The sequence below is a fragment of the Corvus moneduloides genome, chromosome 1, assembly GCF_009650955.1.
Source record: "Corvus moneduloides isolate bCorMon1 chromosome 1, bCorMon1.pri, whole genome shotgun sequence".
In the NCBI taxonomy this organism is placed as follows: Eukaryota; Metazoa; Chordata; class Aves; order Passeriformes; family Corvidae; genus Corvus; species Corvus moneduloides.
This window is the reverse complement of record NC_045476.1, coordinates 154,231,897-154,251,213: the sequence shown is the minus strand read 5'-3', so window position 1 is coordinate 154,251,213 and position 19,317 is coordinate 154,231,897. Positions and strand designations below refer to the sequence as shown.

Below are 19,317 nucleotides of genomic sequence, written 5' to 3'. Positions count from 1 at the left end.
ACATGGGCCATCACATGGGGTTATTCATCTTTTTAAGGATAAGTTATTTTGGCCTGCACACAAAGGCTTTTCTTCGCCACAAGTCTCTTAACAGCCTCTTACTATTTCTATATAGCCTGGCATAGGCACTCTTCACAATCTTCACAGGCACACGAAGATACTCCATCCCCCCATGTTCTTCAAATGGATTAAAGAGACAAACAGTTTGTGGTATTACAGTTTCTTACCATGGCATGCAAGAAGGTTTCTTTTAAGCTGCGCGCCAGAATCGCGGCACCGCCCTCTTTTCTCCCGTCGCCATTTCCAGCTCCGTCCCACGTGACTCACTTCTCTTTCTCTCTGACTCTGAAGCCGCCATGTTGAAGAGTGCTCTTGTTCAGGCTTTACGGTGGGGAAAGCCTCGCTCCCTTTGTGCTGCTGGCTGTGTGGTGTCCTCTTCAGTTCAGCACGAAGTGTGCTGGCTGCAGACAGGAGGCTCTGCTGGCTCCCGTTGGCTCCGCCGGCTCCGCATGGAGAGGAGAGGGACCCGCCTGTCCCCAGAAGCCGCGCTGGATGGGTTTAGCTGTGGCAGTCCATGGCTGGTTTTAGCTGCCTGCGGCTCTGGGACAGCCCCCCGCAGTGATCCAGGGTCCGTGCCGCAGCATTGGGAAAGGGGGAAAGGGGCAGTGGTCCCGGCCCAGGCGACCTCCGACAAAAGGGGAAGTCTCGCTTTTCTGTGCGATTTAAATATGTAAATTGTGAGAAGCATAATTGGTCTTAAAGACTGTCCATCAACTCAGGGTCAACCCAATACAGATACCTATCATGAAACTGTCCCTAAAGAATCTGCTAGAGTGACAGAAGAGTCAAATCTTCATCTGTGCTACGAAATGATCAACCACAAGAGTTCTGCTATGATTTCAGAATGTTCCCCCCATCTTCCAGTTTCAGCTTACAAAAGTATTTCCAACCCTGCATAGTTGGCTATCTGCATGTGTGCTTACAGTCTGTACAGAAATGCACTAAAATGAGTTGCCCTACCTGGGAAGGCTTTATATTGTATAGAAAATGTGGCACTAGGTACTGCTCTTCATGTGCACAGGAGAGTTAACAGGTGTCAGTCTCGTTTACAGAAATGATGGCGCTTTGCAATTTTCTATAATATATTGCAATATATTTAAATGTCCTGTTTGACATGTGAAATGAAATTAAGTTAATGCATTGTTATGTATTTGAAGTACGAGGAAGATGATTCACTAACAACCAGCAAGGTTTTTAGAAAGGTGTCCAGTATATAGCCGTCTGTGTGATCTGTCTGGTGTACGTGATGTTAAAGGAAGCAACAATACTGTCACTGTCTAGAATGAAGAGTTTCTTTTGAATGATGCAATAGCTTACAATGTCTTTCCTTTGTAGCTGCCCAGTGTGGTGAAGGGGAAGCAATTCTTGAAAAATTTCAAGATAACTGGTTAACTGTGAATGGGCCTAATCTTTCGTGAAACCAAGAAAATTTTTGGACACACACAGGACTTGAATATTGAAAAGGATTGGAACTTAGTGTTGTGCCAAAGTTAAACTACTGCAGTTGGCAGTTCTGCACTGTTAATAGAAGACTGATTAAAAGACAGCTTGTAAAAAAAGATTCAAATTTTAATATAGTACGTTTTTATTCTGATACATGATGGAAACATTCGGTTTTAGACCTTTTTTGAAGAGGCTTCAGTGACCACTAGATTTTGTCCTCTTATATTTTGTTTGGCTTAATACTATATGTTTTAGTAAGATGGGCTTTATTGCCTGTGTTCTTTGATATGTGATTTAAGCTTATAGCTTTGAGTGACCAAACATTTTACAGAGTAAAAGTTCTTAGAAACAGTATAATGTAACTGATATTTCTGTGTCTTATTTATCAGGCTCTGCACAAACTTGGAAAGTTGTGCTGGACTTGTACAACTCATATGGGAACGCAGCATACTTCTGGATATTACAAACCTAAGCCTTTGTGGCTGTATGGATCTTGTCTTTGGATTTATTTTTGTTATTTTTTTGAGGCAAGGAAACGAATGGATGCTGCTGTAAAATATTTGTAATATTGCCATTATTGCTTTCTGTAGCAATTATTGCTTTTGCTTCAACAGATAAAGAAAATAAATCAGAGATAGAAAAATCCTAAAGACGCTGGTAGAAGAAAGGATCATGTGAGAACTTCTGAAAATAAACTTTGTACCAAAAAATTTGAAAACAGAAATAATGGAATAAATGTCTCCTTACTGAGTGTGTGTGGTTTTAAGAGGTGGTGTGGAAACCAGGAATCGTGTCTGTATGAAAATGTCACAAACCAGATCTTCTCAAATATCTTTTTCCTTGTTACAGAAAATGGAATTTCACCAATTCCTCAGATGCATTGAATTTAGAGAACTGACTTGGCTGAACAGCCAGTGTGAGGTCAGCTTCATGTGTGAGTCAGTACAGCTGCTTGTTGCTGAACTGTTCTGCCGTGTCAGCAGCCCAGGACATTCACATGATTTTTCTCATTAAGGCAGATGCTTTTTATTATGGCTTTTAAAATATTCAGGGTGGGAAGAGTAGGGGTGAGTAGGAACCACCTCCTCACTGAAGTCCCTGTCAGTTGGACAGGCTGCTTTAACGTGTGCCTTTTCCTGAGATGAGAAGGGTCTGAGGAAAGGGCTGCTTTCTGTTGAGCTCTGCCCTTCTCCCGTGAGCCCAACCTGCCATCATTCCTAGCCACTCCCTGCCGGAGGCAGTGCCACTGTCTTGCTTTGGTGAGACCCATCACACCTGTCTATTCCAGCTGTTGAGCTGCAACTAGAGGAGCTCGAGGCTGAGTTTTTTCTGCAAGACTTGACATTGTGCCTACGCATGTATCCCCACCAAAGAAAAATGTTCAAAGCGGTAAGAGTCATTCCTGTGCTGTAGCTGATGCTAGTCTGAAAAATGACATTTCTAGCTGAAGTTGTGACCTTAGCACAGGACTGGAGATGAGCACAAGTAGTCACTACAGCTTGGTGTTTGGCCAAATATTTTTACTCAGTTCGGTAAAAAAGAAGAATGCTTATTCAAGAACCCACCAGCTAATGAAGGAGTTAAAAGAAGCACTGGAGTATGTACGCAGTCACCTTTTTTCAAAGGTACTTTTTTTGTTTACAGTGTTATCAGCCATTCCAAAACACTGCAATTCAGTAGATATTTTCACAAGAGATCAGCTGCCCTGTGGGTTGTTTTCCCTCTCCCAGCCCCCTCTTCCCAGCCCCCTTCTCCCAGGATCTTTCAGCTTGCATTTGTTTTCATAACAATATTATCAACTACTATTTTCGCAAATTTAAAATACCAAGCCACTTTGTGTACTGCCTTTTTCCCTTTGTATGCCAGAAAGTCCCCTCTATAAATTGTTCCTTGTGGGCTTGGTGCTGCTTTGAAATACTGCTGGTGGAGGTCCTTACACTCAGATAGATGGCGGTTTCTAACGTTTTTGGTGGTTAAAGACTTGTTGCACTTCAAATACTGTAAAATGAAATATTTGAATATATGTTTCTACTGCTATAATGTTGAACTGCCAGCATTGTGACTAACTTCTCTCCCATGTGTGTTTCTTTACAGGTTCAGTGCTGAGCTGATCTTCTTTACCTTAAAATATTTGGTAGAAGGAAGAAATGATGGAAAAAGGGAATGCAAGTGTGTGTCACACCTAGTTGATTTGTGTCTTTGGGTGAAAATAAAGGTCAGTGTTGGCAGTAATTCTCCTCCTAGTGATCTTCAGTTTTCCTAAATGAGAGCCAAAGAGGAAAAAAACCATATTTTCAGTAAAGCCTGTCTTAAGGGACTAACAAAGAAGAGAGCCCACAAAATAGCCTGTAACAATAACGTGTTCTGAACTGGAGATGGTACAAATAGTATTGCAATTGTAATTGCTCTTAGTTCTGGAGTTGCCAGCAGCTGGTCAGAGTCTCCAGATGAAGTCCAGCTGCAAGGATTTCTGTGCAAGTATCACACCTGGCACCCACAACATGCAGAACTGGAGCCTCACAAATGCCGTGTTATGGAAGGGGTTCATCATTTTTCCTAGAGATACCACAAAGTTAAAAACTGCATCATTGATGTATGTTTTATAGATTTTTGCTCTAAATTCGTTTCACATGCAATAACGGGAGGAAGGGAGCAATTGTGGTCAAAGTCCATTCTGGATTTCTGCATTTGTTGAGCAGTGCTTTCCCTCTGCTGTGCCTCACATTTCCTGCAGGCACTGCTACTTGTATAAGATGGTAAGAAGACATAGAAGCTAAATTTAATAGCAGTTCCTACCAGTCCTCTCCAGCAGTGCAAAAGTTGTATGGAAACAAGACACTGCAGGATCAACAGTTTGGTTGTTTCCCATGAGGAGGCAGCCTCCATATGGAAAAAGAGAGCAGGGACTGAAAAAAAACCGAGTTGTGAATGTCACTGAAGGGCAGGCCTGAAGCCCTGGGTGTATTTCTTCTGTGTAGCTTATTTTTTTCTAATTCTTTTGACTTGTTTCTCTTTCGTAAAAGATAGCAATATTGTAGTAAGTCAGTTCAGTTTATTCAATATTGTTACAAAAAAGGTCTTAAATGGTGTCCTAGAGGAGTTGCCACCAGTGTTGCTTAGTCCTGCCCAGTCCTGAAAACTGCAGTAGGAAAGTTTTAACCTAGAGAAATAACAAATCCACTGTGGTCTCTGTGGCCTGGTTTCATCACAAGTAGCAATTAAGCAACAAACATAACGGTGGCCAGGGCAAGTTAATGAGTTTTCAGAAAAACTGATAAAACTGAAAAAAGGGTGTAAAAATACCTCAAACATGCCCAACCCTGAGACTCTCTTGGTTGTTTTTCCAGTTAGAGCAGTAGATTGGAGATACCACCCTTTGCCATGATTTTTGTATTCACAGACCATCAAGGTACAATGTCAGTGCTTGTACTATGTGGCTTAGTGAAACAGTTCAGACGCATGATCACATCAGTACTGGAAATGTGTAAGCTTGCTTGGGAAGATCAGTGCTTTAGGATTGTTTCTAGCACTTGATCACTTTCTTCTTTCTATCTTTCCAGAAAGCTTTTTTCCTCTTTCTTTTCAACAGCTTTCTAGTCAAACCCAAGGGCATACTCATTCTGCTCATCATTTATCCTACTAGACAGAAAATAGCTGCAAAACCCATTAATAGCTGAACACATCTGTGCGCAGTGCACCCTTTTGGCAATAACAACTTTATTGGGGTTTGTGAAGCCTGAGGGGGATAGATTATGGCCTAGTTAATATAGCTTGCCAGGGGCTTGAAAGGTTGCACTGTCTTAAGGTAGAGCAGGGAAGTGAACCATCTTTTGGGGGATGCATCTTCTCCTGTCTGTCCTAAGGACCCCTAAAAAGCTTTTGGCTTCTATTAACAACAGTTCATACTCTCTGATTTCCACAATGCACCCCTCACCTCCCCACTCAATTTTTGTTGTGTCTAACTAGAACTAGAACTTACTGACATCATTGTAAGATATGCTAGAGCTATCTGAGCTCATCAGAGCTTTTCTTGTTTGCAGTTTGTAGTAGTGATAACCTTTGTCTGCCCCAAGCCATGAAATATTACTTGTATTACTTTCCCAGTAGTCATGGACAATACCCCCTTACGTGTGACATCATGCAAAGAAGAGGAAAGATGGTTTCTGCTGTAAAGGACTTGCAATCTAAATAAAAGGCAAGAGACAAGGATGCAGGGAGACAGTGTCAGCAAATAAAGACCTGCTCCTCTTTTCATGAGTGTGTTCAGGGAAGAGCCTCTGTTATGAGTATCCAACAAGAAAACTAATCTTCCCTTAAGGTATGACTATTTCACAATGTCTGGAAGAATCCACTTAACAATTCAGGAGCCACCCCATCCTTTGAGGAATGCTGCCTGTGGGCCTTACTTGGCCTCTTCACTACAGGCAGCTCTCTTGCTTTGAGGAGAGAACTACTCTCTCTCCTGCTTTTTTCCAAAGGCAGCTGCTTTCCAGTATATTTTAATAAAGCCATGTGAGAGCTGCATTATTCCTGGTCGATGAGTGTGGGTAGTGCCTACCAAGATAGGGCCCTAGTTGCCGACTGAGGTTTCTTGTTTCTGCTGTACGTGCTTGATGGTCTCTGAAACCTTTGTGGTGTGTCTGTGCTAGCACAAGAGTGGCTGGACTGTGGCAAGGACCCATGGAGGCAGGCTGTCATAAATAACAACATCAGTAATTAAAGAAGCACTGGAGGAGAATTCTTCTGAATTAATTTTGCCTCAAACAGGGAAACCAGGAGAATAAGGGCTTTAGACAAACTGTCTTCCATGCTGCCTTTTCTTTTCCTGGCCAGAAGATTCAGGCCATAGGACAGTGTGACAAATCCCTGGCTCATAACCTGGGCTGTCTCTGGGCTCACCCTGACTGCAGGATGAAGCACACTGGCTCGCCCCCCACTTGCCTGCCCCTGCTCACCCAGGGTGAAGCTGGGTCACAGCCCCTCACTGCTGCTGTAACGAGGCACACTCGTGTGAGCAGCCACAATGGCTTTGCTGATGCACAGGAACTCGTTTGGAGGCCACAACTTACTGGAGCCCATTTTTATTGGTCCAATGCTCATGTGCCGAGCTGGTGGCTGGCAGTGGAGTAAGACCTTGGCTGCCTTTAGGGAGAGATTCATCTACAGCTTCTTTTTATCCCCGAAGCTGCCTGCACAGAGCAGCTGCAGCAGCACAGGCTCTTGCAGGGCTCATATATTTGAGCCCGCTCAAAGCTGCCTCTTCCAGGGATGATGTTTTCTCCTCTGTGAAGCCAAGGCTAACAGCACCGAGGCAAATCATGCCATGCAAACTCGGGCAAGCAGCTTTACTTACTTAAGTAAAGTGAGAATTTGTATTCTGGCAGCTACACTGATGACTTGGATCTTGAGGGAGAAATTGAGCAAACCTCCGGTGCTGACAAGGCAGTGGAATTTCTTAAAGTTGCATTTTTTCATTTCTGTAACTAATATATAAGAATCTTTTTAAATGTCTTGAGGGGAGGCAGGGGCAGGGGAGAGCCAGGCAAAGAAGGAATGAAGAAGAGAGGCAATACTTTGCCCATGACTTAGAACTAAAACCACACAGTCAGCTGCTAGGCCCCCTGTGTGGCACTTGGGAATCAAGGCTCTGCTATCACCAATTTACCAGACAAAGGCATTCTCTGCATTGCAACACAGAGCCTTTTGTAGACCACGTTGGTATCCTCAGAAGAAACGATGGTTGAAACCCCCACCCCTGGAGGACTCTGCAATCCAAGCTGGCAGCCAACCAGCTGCTGTGGGATTTGCCCCTGGGAATGTGTTGCTCTTTTTGTTTTACTTTGAGCTGGGGCCACATTTCACTTTGATTACTCATGTTTCTTTTTTTGGATTTTCTTCTTTTTGATTTGTGCTTATTTGCCCTTATTTTTGCGCCTTGTTCATCAGACTGGTGTGTTTCAGCATGACCTGCAGTCCTGGAGTAGGGGGAAAGGGAACATGTGTGTGCAGTGTATGTGAGGAGCACTACAGGTGCTGAAACTGTTCAGACACTTGTGCCAACCTCCACAGTCTGACTCCCGTGTGCTTTGCCTGTCCTGGTCTGTGGGCAGGAGGAAGCCAGATGCTTTTGGTGTGCAAACACAAGTGACTGTCCTCACCTACCTTGAAACTTGTAACAGGAAGACTGAAGCATGTCAAGGAAACTCCTGGTTCTCTCAAGACTTGCTGAACAGTTTCCTCTGTGCTGGAGGGCTTGCTTGCCAAACAGCAAGTTTACAAGCAAAAGGAACATCAATCTGCTTTAATTGTTCTGATCAATTCCAACTACCAAAGTTGAGTTTCTGCCCTGGCATTTATGCCAGGTCATGCTACATCCAGTCATAACTACACTGGTATGGAAGGGTATTTTAAGCACATAAAAAAAAAACCCTAACAAAACCAAACCACGTGTTTTACACGTCTATTGGAAGGAAACCTTTAAATTCACATAAAAATCATCACTGCTTTGGTCTCAAAATCTGTTCTGGTTCTAATGGACAAGTTCATTAGTCCATTTTGCAGGCTAAGGAAGTACAAGGATGACTTTTCAGCTCACCTTCTCCAAACCTGTGTGGTGATTAGTTGGGACAAAATGGACCTTCCTGGATGGACGGACTGGCAAGGTGGAGGAATGAAACAGCATAGCAGTACCCTTAAAACACAGCACACTGTGCACACCAATACCATGAGGCAGGGCAGGCAGCTGGGGCATGCAGAGAATGAATGAGCATCTGTGTGCCTGTGTCTTGACATTCTGAAGGAGGTCTAGGATCAGTCTTCACTTGGCTGTGTTCCCATTTGCCATAGTACAGTGTAGGCTGCTCTGGGAAAGCCTGTCGTGGAAAGCCTGAAATTTCAGAGAATCACAGAATTTTTAGGGTTGGAAGGGACCTCTGGAGAACATCTAGTCCAACGCCCTGCCAAGGCAGGGTCACCTAGAGCAGATTACACACCAGCTTCCCCTTCTGCTTTGAGACAGAACTGAAATCAAATGGGAAAGTTACCAAAACACATTCCCACTCACCCCTGCACAGTCACAGGGACGAGATGCTAACAGAGCACCTCCACAATTACGCAGTTAATTTATCAAGGCGCGGGGCTTTGGTTCAGCTCCTTACGGGAAGGTCTCCCAGCACTTCCCTTTGGGTGAACGGTGCCCGATCCCCTCCCCCCGCGCGGAGCGGGGCCGGGGGGGGCGCGCGGGGGCCGGCGGGAGCGGCGGCGGCGATGGAGCCGGCGCTGGGCCCCGAGTTCGAGGATTCCTTGTTCGCGCCGAGCCGGGAGCGGCGCTCGGGCGGCGGGGACGGGGCTCCCTGCGGCGCCAGGCACTGCGAGCCCCGCGTGAGGAGCCGGGGCGGGCGGGGCGGGTCGTGACGGGTCTGTATGTGCTCTGTGTCCCCACAGTCGTTCCGCGGCTCGTGAGGGGTCTGTGTGTGCTGTGTGTGTGCTGTGTGTGTGCTGTGTGTGTGCTCTGTGTGCCCGCAGTGGTTCCACAGCGCGGCCCGTGACGGGTCTGTGTGTGCTCTGTGTTCCGTGTGCCCGCAGTGGTTCTGCGGCCCGTGACGGGTCTGTGTGTGCTCTGTGTTCCGTGTGCCCGCAGTGGTTCCGCGGCCCGTGACGGGTCTGTGTGTGCTCTGTGTTCCGTGTGCCCGCAGTGGTTCCGCGGCCCGTGACGGGTCTGTGTGTGCTCTGTGTTCCGTGTGCCCGCAGTGGTTCCGCGGCCCGTGACGGGTCTGTGTGTGCTCTGTGTTCCGTGTGCCCGCAGTGGTTCCACACCGCGGCCGACGGCGGGGAAGGCGCCGGCGGGGTCACGGGCAGCAAGTTCCGGGCGGACTGGGCATTCCGGCAGCGAGACTTCGAGGTATTTCCCGGGCGCTCGCATGGGCCGGGGCGAGTTGTGGGGACAGAAACTGGGGCGGTCCTGCAGTTCCCGATGTGCTGCGCCAGGGTGAATGTACATTATGTACCGCGGCGTGCGGGTCCGGCGGCCGTGCTGCGGTTAATCCCGCTCCTGGTTCGTGCCTGAACGCGGGGCAGCGCGGGGCAGCTCGGGGCAGCTCCGGGCAGGGCCGGGCTGCGGCCGGGCCGCAGTGGCGATCTGCGTTCTGCCACGATCCATCCGGGACTGGAGCAAGCTGGGCAGGAGCGCGGCGCTGCCCCGGAACTGATCCCAGGCAGGCGGGCGCATCGCAGCAGTTCAGCCGTGAGCGGAGCTGGTGTCTGTGGCCGGGGAAGTCATGGTCAGAGCTTGGTACGTGGGTTTCTCAGCTCCTGGGGATAATGCTGTGTCCCACAAAGACTGTCAGATCGCTGGCACCACGTGGCTGCGGGTCGCCTTTCTCAGAGCTCCCCCCGCTGTCAGATGAAAGCTGTAGTGGTCGTCAGGCTCCTGCCGGTCGCGGAGCAGCCTCTCCGTGACTTGTCCCAGGTCTCTGCTGCCTCCGCTCCCTCCGGAAGGCCGGGTGTGCCTTTGCCGTGCGTGGATGTTGTCCGTGTCTATTCCTGCCCGCGGTTCTCCCAGACCTCTTCTCACTGTGTATGTCCTGAGCCGCATTCTTCATTAGCGATGCTCTCCTGCCTTTTGCAGTCCTAGTTGCAAGATCTAGTATTTGTTACCTTGTTTCCTTGTTGAAATCAGCATCTCCAGCCCTTGTTTCAGGTGTATCTTCTTGTTCCAGCCTATGGTTTGCATTACAGGCTCCCTGATTTCAAAGCCCTCCAGCTGACTTCTGACTGTACTCCTTTTGCCTTGCCCATTGGATTTGTGGATGTTTTTGTACCTCAGTTGGCACTGATCCTAATATTATTCCAGCACCACTGCAGCCCTGTGTATACCTGACAGATGTTTTGTAGTCTCAGCTGAGATGCCCTGAAGGGATTCATAAATGGGTGCTGATAGCAGAGCTGCCTCAGGCTGTCGTCAGATGTAGCTGCTGCCCCTCAGGAAAAGCAGATTTCTCACTGCTGTGTCTCCCAATCAGGAGAGAATAACACCTCCTCAGATCTGCTAAATGGAACAGACCGTTGCTTCCTAACTCTTTTCTGTTGCAGCGATTCATGTTAGAAATGTTTTCAGTTTTATTGCTAACCTAGATCACTGGTGGAACAAGAACCAGAGCTCAATTGCACATAAAATTACAGGTTTGGAAGCACAGACCTTAGAAGGAGGGCTGGAAATATGTAAATAGGGCTAGTAATCTCTTCTCTCATTGTCAGTGTTTTTTTACTTCAGGATAGGTCACTTGATAGGAAATGTCAAGGACAGCAGTGATCTAAGCTGTGCTTGTTTTTAGGATATAGATGACTGTAGAATCTGCTTGGGATTCATAATGCCTGAACCGTGCCAGGTTATTTCCCTTTGTCACATAACAAGGCAAACAGGATTGTCCTCAACCCTCAGATCCATTTTCACCAGTGGCTGCTGCATGCACTGGGCAGAGGGGAGCTCCCTCTTTTGCTTAAGAAGGAATGTGAGCTCAGCATCAGGAAAGAAAAATATTTCAGCCGTTTTGCTAGGAAGTATTTAGGGTATGTCTCCTAGAAGCTCTTTCTGTTAGAACCATTAAAGTTTTCAAGGAATAATTAAATACTCATTTTGAGAGATGGGAGAATGAGCACTGCTCTTCAGTCTTCTCTCTGAGCACTAACAAAGGGAGAGAAATCAAGATTCCAGATTTAGCTTCACTGAATACTTAGTTTAATGTATTTAAATGTTAATTGGAGTCCTGGTGAGTGCCCTGAGCATTAAGCTGCAGAAGTATTGCTCATTCGTGCCTTTTTCCTTAGCCCAATTAATATTTATTTCATGTACATTAAAACAGCCTACAGGAACAACGGAGATTCACCTTCCTTGTGGTATTCTCTGACTTACTGATTATTTGAGGTGAGGTACTTGCAGGTTCAAACCTTCCCATGGAGAATGTCGTGGTTTTGAAACAAGGTCCCACAGATTTAGGATGAGCACTCAGATCATTGAGCTGGGGGGAAAGATGCCTTGTGTCACATATTACCCAGGTCAGGAGATGATCCCTTCTGCATCAAGCCTGGTGAGAGAGAGGTGGGCAGATGTGTGGTGAATCCTGCTGGGGCCTAAACACGAGTTAGAATTGAGGCTGCTCATCACCATCTAGACTTGGCTGTGTAGTACTGGGGCCTTGTCTCTTGCTGGCACAGGTAGTAGCTGAGTCTGGAGAAATGCAAATGTAGACTTCAGGTTCTGAATTCCCTTTGTGACTGCAGTCGTAAAAAAACCGTGCTGTCAGGCTTGCTTTTAAATGCAAATCTCTCCCTGTTTTGTTGGCTTTTCTTCCTGTGATGCTCCTAGAAAGCCCTGTGTGAATACTCAGACTGCCTGCTACTCTTACCTGCCAGCAACATTGCAATGAGACGCGATGTCCAGGAGGGCCAGGCTCGGTGTTTATCTCGCCTAGGAAGGCACAAGGAGGCTCTGGATATTGCAGAAAAAATGGTAAATAATGCAGTCTTTCTTTTAGGGTTTGAACATGAAAACATTGCCAGTAGTTCTTTTATACTGACCATTTTCTGGAAAAATAATTTTCATGTGTATAATCCTTCAGGATGTTCAGCGCTCAGAGTATTTGGTAAACAGAGGGTAACTGTCACTGCAGATATAATCACTCTTTAGAAATTGGAACACCCTGTACCACAATGAGCTCCCTGTGCAGGGAAGCTGGTAGTCCTGGAAGGGACTAAATATCATGGTCTGCCAGGCAGAATTAATGCAATGTAATAGGAATTTTAAGAAAGGGAATAAATGAGTGCTTAAATCTTTCCACTTTACAAGTGACAGTTCAAAACTCCCTTTTATTTCCATATACTTGCTGCCAAACTGCCATCAAGAAGACTATCTAGCCACAAATTGAGTTTTTCCCATAAAGGAAAAAGTCCAGAGGCTCTGAAGTCTGCTAGAATATTATTGATGCTTTTTTATATTATATAAAAGGTATTTATACTGCAAAGAAAGGCAGCTGTAGAACACTCTGAAGGAAAATAAACAAATGACAGCATTTAGGGCCTTCTTGCCTCTCAGACTGAGACAAGGCAGCTAGAGGGAATGCTGTCAGCTTGAATTGTGCAAGATCTGTATCCCATTGTATCATTTTAAATTCAGAGCACCGTTTTGTACAGTTTAAAAATTACCTTGTGATGTTCGTATGTCATTATTTAGGGAGACATTTTCTTAGGCTCTGAAGGATGATTCTATTCTACTCTTGGTTTTAATCTGTTATCTTTTGTTTCTAGAGAAACAGCGCAACTAACACAGATCACTTAACAACGGTTCTCAACCTGCAGTTTTCCATTTACCAGGGTCTGGAAAACGTAGAAAAAAAGATCATGTGTCTTCAGCAACTTATCTGCTTACATCCTTTCAGTCCCTGGTTCTGGAAGTTACTTGCTGAAGCTTATATGAGCCTTTTACAGAATTTGTCTCCATTAGTCATTCCAGAAGCAAATGTAAATCAGTCTGAAGAGGTTTGTGTAAGAAATAGCAGTTTCAGAACATCACCTGGCAGAGAGAATAATTTGCAGCCTCACAGATCAGATGGCCAGAAAGAAGGCCCTTGGTTCAACCTTACTGCAGAAACAAAGTGGGAGAATGCAGTGATTTGTTCCAGCAGCCAAGTGGTGAGAGAATTCCTCTGCACTTCAGGAGAACTGGAAAGGACGGACAAAGAGGAACGCGCAGATTCCAAGTCCTGGAAGCAGAACATGTCAAAGAAAGTTGGGATAAAAGCATGTGCCTCATTCATTAGAGCAAGGTAACTGTATGTATTCTCAGAATAATATTAAGTTCTCTCAGTCAAGAACAATGTAAAGCATATTTTTCCCAGTTGTCTTCAGTTTGCATTTTCAATTTAAATGCTTGCTTCAGAGTTGGCAACAATAACTTAGAAGCAACCTACTACTGCTTCAGATCTAAAAAGCAAAATCTACTTAGTGTGATGGCTGTGAAGAGTGTGAATCTGAGTGGAAAGAGTAACCCAGTGTCATGCACAGCTGAGAAGTAAAGAGTTTTTAAATGAGCTTATAATGTGAATCTTTTCAAGTAATTACATACAAAAGGGTCTGTTCTTCAACAAATGCTCCTGCTAGACCATTGCTGTTCCTGGTCTGGTGTTAAAGATGCAGCAGCAGAAATGCCCCAAAGGGAAGGCATAGCCAGTCTTCCCTCTGCGAGTGCCACCTGTCTTACTTGCTTGAAGCCTCATGCTTGAATGAAAATGTATTTTATAGTAATACCCCAATCTGCATAATGGATAAGGCTGCAAAATGAACTCCGTGACAACTGATTGACAGGGCTGCATTAAAATGTTCTTTCCTTTTCTTTCCCCTCTTCCTAAAACTCTTGCATACAGCAGAAATCCCCAAAACATAATCTTTCAAAGAGATAATTAGGAACTGGTTTTGTTAAAATAATCTTGGATGATTTTTCTCCCTCTTGCCTCTCAGTAATGTATCAGTCATTAAACGTTTTTAAGGGCATCTTATGAATGTCCAGAAATGTTTACAGAGAACACTTTATAACTGCCCTGCTGGGGCAAGATTTAAGAAATGAAAAAAACCCAAATAGTAGCTTTTAACTGTACTCAGACTAAGAGATGAAGACTTTAATTGCTACTCGGAAAAAGTTAATTGATTTAGTACTGATATTGAATATTGAAGCTACATTTTTATTAATAATTTGTGTTGCTTGTTTCAGTGTATATAGTTCAGAACTGAGACAGTTATAAATGGTGGCATTTCCTTGCTTGGCTGCACAGTTTCACAGAGTGTTACTGTGGTTTATATTTGCAGATACACTTGTCCAGGATAAGCTTCTCCCCTGCCCAAGGCTTATGCAGGTTTTCTAATATTTTCAGGTCTGTTGGATTTTAAGTGGGATGTAGATGGTGTATAAACGTATGTGCAGGATAAGTTGCACCTGGAAAAGGGATATTAGTATTGGTTTTCATAGGAAATAAGTTTCTCTGTTAATGCATCATGAATAATTGACTCTCATAGTTTTGAAAACAAATTGGAGTGGTTTTTTTGTTTAATTTTCATTGTGATTTCATTCTTTTTTATACTATGTTGATGCAAATTTTGAAACAAAAATGCTTTATAAATTAAAAATACTTTCCATTTTTACTTGGAACCAACAAACCATCTGTAAATTCGTAAAGTTTTGACTGGGAAATTCAGACTTGTAAATTTTGATGTTTATAGTGTTCAAATGAAAGTTTTCATCTTAGATCTTGAGTCTTTTCCTTAAAAATGCACACCATTATTATAACACCAGCTTCATTTAACTTTGGTAAATAGGATAAAAAAATTGTTCTTCTTCTTTTTGCATAAAGCTTGAATTAAACACTTTTTCAGTAATAACACTGCTAAGTTCTAGTGGGCCCTTGGTTGAATATTGTAGAATCATAGAATTCCAGGTTGGAAAGGACCTCAAGTATCTTCCTTTCTTGGCAAAAACATGATCTAGGCAAGATGGCCCAGCACCCAGTCTAGCTGAATCTTTAAAATATCCAACACTGGGGAATCCACAACTTTCTTGAGGAGATTATTCCAATGACTGATCTCATTGTAAAATACTTTCCTCTTGTGTCCAGTTGGAATCTCTCCAGAATTAACATATACCTATTTTCCTTCATCTTTTCCATGTGGTTTGTTGTATAAAGGGAGTCTCCATCTTCTTTGTATCTGCCCTTTAAATACTGAAACATGGTTAGGAGGTCTCCCCTGAGTCTTCCTTTCTCAAGACTGGACAAACCCAGTTCTCTCAGCCTATTCCCAAATGGCAGACATCCCAGGCCTTTGATCACCTTTGTGGCCATTCTCTGGATGCTAATAAATTCTCTAAAACTGATATTTATCTCCACTATAACACCCATAGTGAATTTCAGTGAGTTCACAGGAGATTATGCAGTATGTCTCTCTGCTCCTAGAAGTGTAAAATAAGCATAATACTGTTAATCTATCTGACAGTGGATTTGAGACAAATGTATAGATACCTGGATATATCCTCTGCCAACCTGTTTTACAGTCCTTGTGTGAGGGACTCTGGAAATTGCCACTGTTCTTGCTGGTCAAGCAGTTGGTGATGACATCAATGCCTGTCGTGAGCAGAGTGTGTAACCTTCACCAGTTCATGGTTGTGACTTCTGGGGCACTGCCTCGAACATAAAACTGGTGAATGCTGTAAGAAAATATTCCAGGGTTGGCCTGTGTGGGGAGCATGTTTGATATTTGTCCAAACACCCACATTTCTAGCTTTTCAGGTTCCATAAACAAAAATGGGCTGCTGTCTTGTTAGGCCGTAGTAAGGACACGGGACACCTGATGACTCACAGGTCTGAGCCTCACTTTTGAATGGTGTGACAAGTATATGGGGACAAAAATGTTTGCACAGAGCAACCAGAGCTACTGGCATATTATTTTTCAAAAATACTTCTCAATAGTTCTATAGCACAGATACACAATATCCATATTAGATTGATACACGTGTATTGACTTCTTTGCAGTAGACAAAAGTCAGGAAGAAGAGCTGTTTTAAAGTATTAGAAATGTTAATTAAAGTATTAAACATTTTGGTTGGTTTTTGGTCTTACTTCTTTTCCAGCTGTGCCAATTTTTAACTACCTTTCTCATTCCAGGCTTTTACTTCAGCTTACCCAGTCACAGCAGTCGTCCTTTGTGCTAGAGAATAACAGAAAAAGTCAAAAAGAAATTGATGACAAAGTGGCTCAACTTGGTTTCGATGAAAATTCCTTGCAGCTGATGACCAAAGTAAGAGGATGTTTCATTGTGTGCAGGGTCTCAGTTCTCTGTGTAGACTGGTTGTCCTCTAAGCATGACACTCCCCTGAGCTAATTAACTGTGCCAGGAAGCAAGGGAAATTAGCTGGGGCGGGCTGCTGGCAGTGTGTTATCTGGAACTGACAGAGGTGCCTGTAGAGCCCTGGCCTGCGTCACACAGGTGGGTCTCTGATCTGCTGAGATTCTCCTTTCAGGAATGTGCAGCGTTGTTAAGTTTCTCACTGGACTTGTATTTGCAGGTGCATCATCGCTGTCCATTTCCTGGGATTGCACATTTTATCTCAGGAATTTTAGATGCCCCAAAGTGAATCACTAGTTTGAAATGGAAGTGAAGATTAATTTGATGGCCACAGCAGTATTAAACACTTGCATAAAAAGTAATAAATGTTTCCAGAAAAAGCCAGAGACTTTCTTTTGCATTTCTTTGTTCTGTTTAATGTACTGGGTTCTAGTTTTTAAAAAAATAACAGAGGAGAGCAATATTGCATTTAATCTCTTCATAGAGATTAAAAATTTTTAGTACTATTTAAAGAGCTTCTGACTTTTATCTTAAGGAGCAAAAGGAAGCCAGCAAGACTCTAACTTTGCTGTCAGCATTACAGCTTTAAGTTAGTGACAGGCAAGCCACTGCCAGGCAGCAGGCAGTCGAAGGAATGGCATCCATGAGAGGGCAGTAGCACACAGGCTGTTTCACGGTTGGGAAAGGCTGGGAAAAGAAACTTCGCTTCTTGCTTTCCATGCTCGGACATGCCTCAGGAGGAGTTCAGAGTGTTGATGCTGATGCAAGGTGAGAACTGAATGCAGAGCTGGTGTTGAGACTTCCGCTGCTATTCAGAATGAAACCCTTCTGTGCAAGTGCAGACAGAACCTGGAGTGGTTGCACAGCTCTGAGCTTTGGTCTCAGCTCTCCCTGAATGCAGAATGCCAAGGCAGGCAACTTCATCATGGCTTGGAAACTTCTCCAGGATGGTGTGTGGTTCATGTGACAAGGGCTTTGCCTGTAAAGATCTGTTATTAATGCCATGTTTGATTGGTTTTTTTCTGCAAGTTATTTTCTTGATTCCCTTCTTTCTTCTTACTCTTTTTGCAGGCTATGGGACAGGATCTTATACCAGAAAAACTAAAAGAGGAGTTTCAGGGTGAGGTAAAATGCATAGGCCCTTCAGCATTGTCATCACTGGTAACTGCTTCAGTCACGGAATTTGAAATCAAATGGTTTGGTAATCTCCAAGATGATTTATGTCACTTTGGCACACAACGTTATTCAGATATTTATCTCCCACCTTCAGTAATGTAGAGGTTTTGTTGTATTTATTCTTTTATCTCCAAATGATTATGGCATGATACATGCAATAAAGTTCATATTACATTTTTTAAGAATTCTTACTGTATTTCTTTTAAGAATAGATATAAATCTCTGTATTTAAACTCTTCACCTTGCATCCTTTTCTTCGTTCACTGATTTGTTTGTATTTAAAATTATAAGGAACACAGTATAAAATCAAACTCTCAATTCAGCTTTCAGAGGTAGCTTTCCATCATAATCCTCACCAATTTGTGCTTGAAGCATCTGCGATCTTTTTGAGGCCTGCAGTGCTGGTGGGATGGAAGCTTCCCTTCTGATGTCCAGTTTGAAAGTTTCTTGGTAACAGATTTGATGTTGTTGCATTTAGAGCCATGGAATTAGCCATTTCCTTAAGTAAATTTTTTAATATTTCTTGATAAACATTATCGTGATTTCCTGTTCAGAGATGGGAATCTCAAATATATTTATGCTGAGAAATTGTCAATAACAATAATTCCACATCTTTTAGGAAGGAAATCTACGTAGTAAATGTTTAACTTAAAACTAGGAGATTTTCTCTTTTTGAAGCCAAGTGTTTGTTGCAGGTGTTGAAAAAGCTATAGTCTTGTGTTCAGTGTGCTTAGATGAGAGGAGAAAAACTGTCAAGGTTGTTTATATGTACTGAAGAGTGTTTAGTCAGATCATATCCTTTGTAAAAGCCTGCAAGGAAGATCTTTGCTGTGAAAACTGGCAGTGTTGTTTCTGCCTCATGCAGCTCCTTCTGTTGTGCTTTCAGTTGATAGTGACAACACTTTGCTTTGCTTTCTGAAGCACTAGTGCTGTGTGCTTTGGGTCTAGAAGAGGGCAAAGATCCTCTTTCACTTGAAATAGTTTACATTTCAGACATACATGGTGTGCTCTTCGCCCATCTTCTCTTAAAATGTGACACAATTTTTTTGTAGCTTTCTGTAAAAGTGTTCTGTAATGAATGTAGTTTAAAACTAGGAGTCTCTTAGACATACTTTGCTGCCCCTTTTCTTCATGTGTTCTTGTGTTTTCTTTCTGGAGTCCTAAAGAGTGCCAAAACCTTAAATAATTCACGACTGAATGATGATTCACCATGTGTGAATTGTATCTGCCACTTTTAGGTGAATTTTAAAGCTTCAAGATACTGATTAGGGAACTTCACAAATCATAGAATGGTTTGGATTGGAAGGGACATTAAAGATCATCTAATTCCAACCCCACTGCCACAGGCAGGAACACCTTCCACTACACTTCCCTGGGCAAGCTGTTCTAGTGTCTCACCATTCTCACAGCAAAGAATTTCTTTCTAATATCTAATCTAAATCTGCCCTCTTTAAAGTTTGAATCCATTCCCCCTTGCCCTGTGACTACAGGCCCTTGTAAAAAGTCCCTCTTCAGTTCTCTTGTATCCTCCTTTATGTACTGGAAGTGCCCAGTAAGATCTCCCCAGGGCCTTCTTCAGGCTGCAGAGCACCACCTCTCTCAGCCTTTCCTCACAGGAGAGTAGCTCCATCCCGCTGAACATCTTTGTGTCCTCCTCTGGACTCACTTCAACAGGGCCTGCACTGGACCCCAGAGCTGGGTGCAGCACTGCAAGTGGGGTCTCACCAGAACAGAGCAGAGAGGCAGAATCCCCTC

General features: G+C 43.8%; 2 protein-coding genes across 4 annotated transcripts in view; both read left to right on the top strand.

The window, feature by feature from the left end:
* ZHX1 (zinc fingers and homeoboxes 1) overlaps positions 1–2,253 on the top strand; it is a 29,589-nt gene extending 27,336 nt beyond the window's left edge. The window contains exon 4 of the transcript XR_004244311.1: positions 1,396–2,253. The gene's annotated coding sequence lies outside the window, so the exon portion shown is untranslated. The remainder of the gene's footprint in view (positions 1–1,395) is intronic.
* Positions 2,254–2,357: 104 nt separating this feature from the next.
* Positions 2,358–18,669, top strand: C1H8orf76 (chromosome 1 C8orf76 homolog). Of its 3 annotated transcripts, none has more exons than XM_032132697.1 (6): positions 2,358–3,128; positions 3,598–3,718; positions 11,867–12,010; positions 12,805–13,322; positions 16,206–16,338; positions 17,458–18,093. In XM_032132697.1, exons 1-6 carry the CDS (start codon positions 3,103–3,105, stop codon positions 17,662–17,664), a joined length of 1,149 nt encoding a protein of 382 aa, XP_031988588.1. In that variant the 5' UTR covers positions 2,358–3,102; the 3' UTR covers positions 17,665–18,093. The 3 variants fall into 3 exon arrangements, with proteins under 3 accessions (XP_031988588.1, XP_031988582.1, XP_031988571.1); XM_032132691.1 differs by lacking the exons at positions 2,358–3,128; positions 3,598–3,718; positions 17,458–18,093 and adding exons at positions 8,738–8,883; positions 9,308–9,403; positions 16,607–16,774; XM_032132680.1 differs by lacking the exons at positions 2,358–3,128; positions 3,598–3,718 and adding exons at positions 8,740–8,883; positions 9,308–9,403 and having other exon boundaries at positions 17,458–18,669.
* Positions 18,670–19,317: the final 648 nt, after the last annotated feature.

What these genes read in the sequence shown, in the direction of transcription:
- C1H8orf76 (XM_032132680.1), top strand. Translation starts at nt 8,770, where the DNA reads ATGGAGCCGGCGCTGGGCCCCGAGTTCGAGGATTCCTTGTTCGCGCCG. An exon ending in TCCGGCAGCGAGACTTCGAG is followed by an intron (nt 9,404 to 11,866) that starts GTATTTCCCGGG and finishes TGATGCTCCTAG; the next exon opens with AAAGCCCTGTGTGAATACTC. An exon ending in GCCTCATTCATTAGAGCAAG is followed by an intron (nt 13,323 to 16,205) that starts GTAACTGTATGT and finishes TTCTCATTCCAG; the next exon opens with GCTTTTACTTCAGCTTACCC.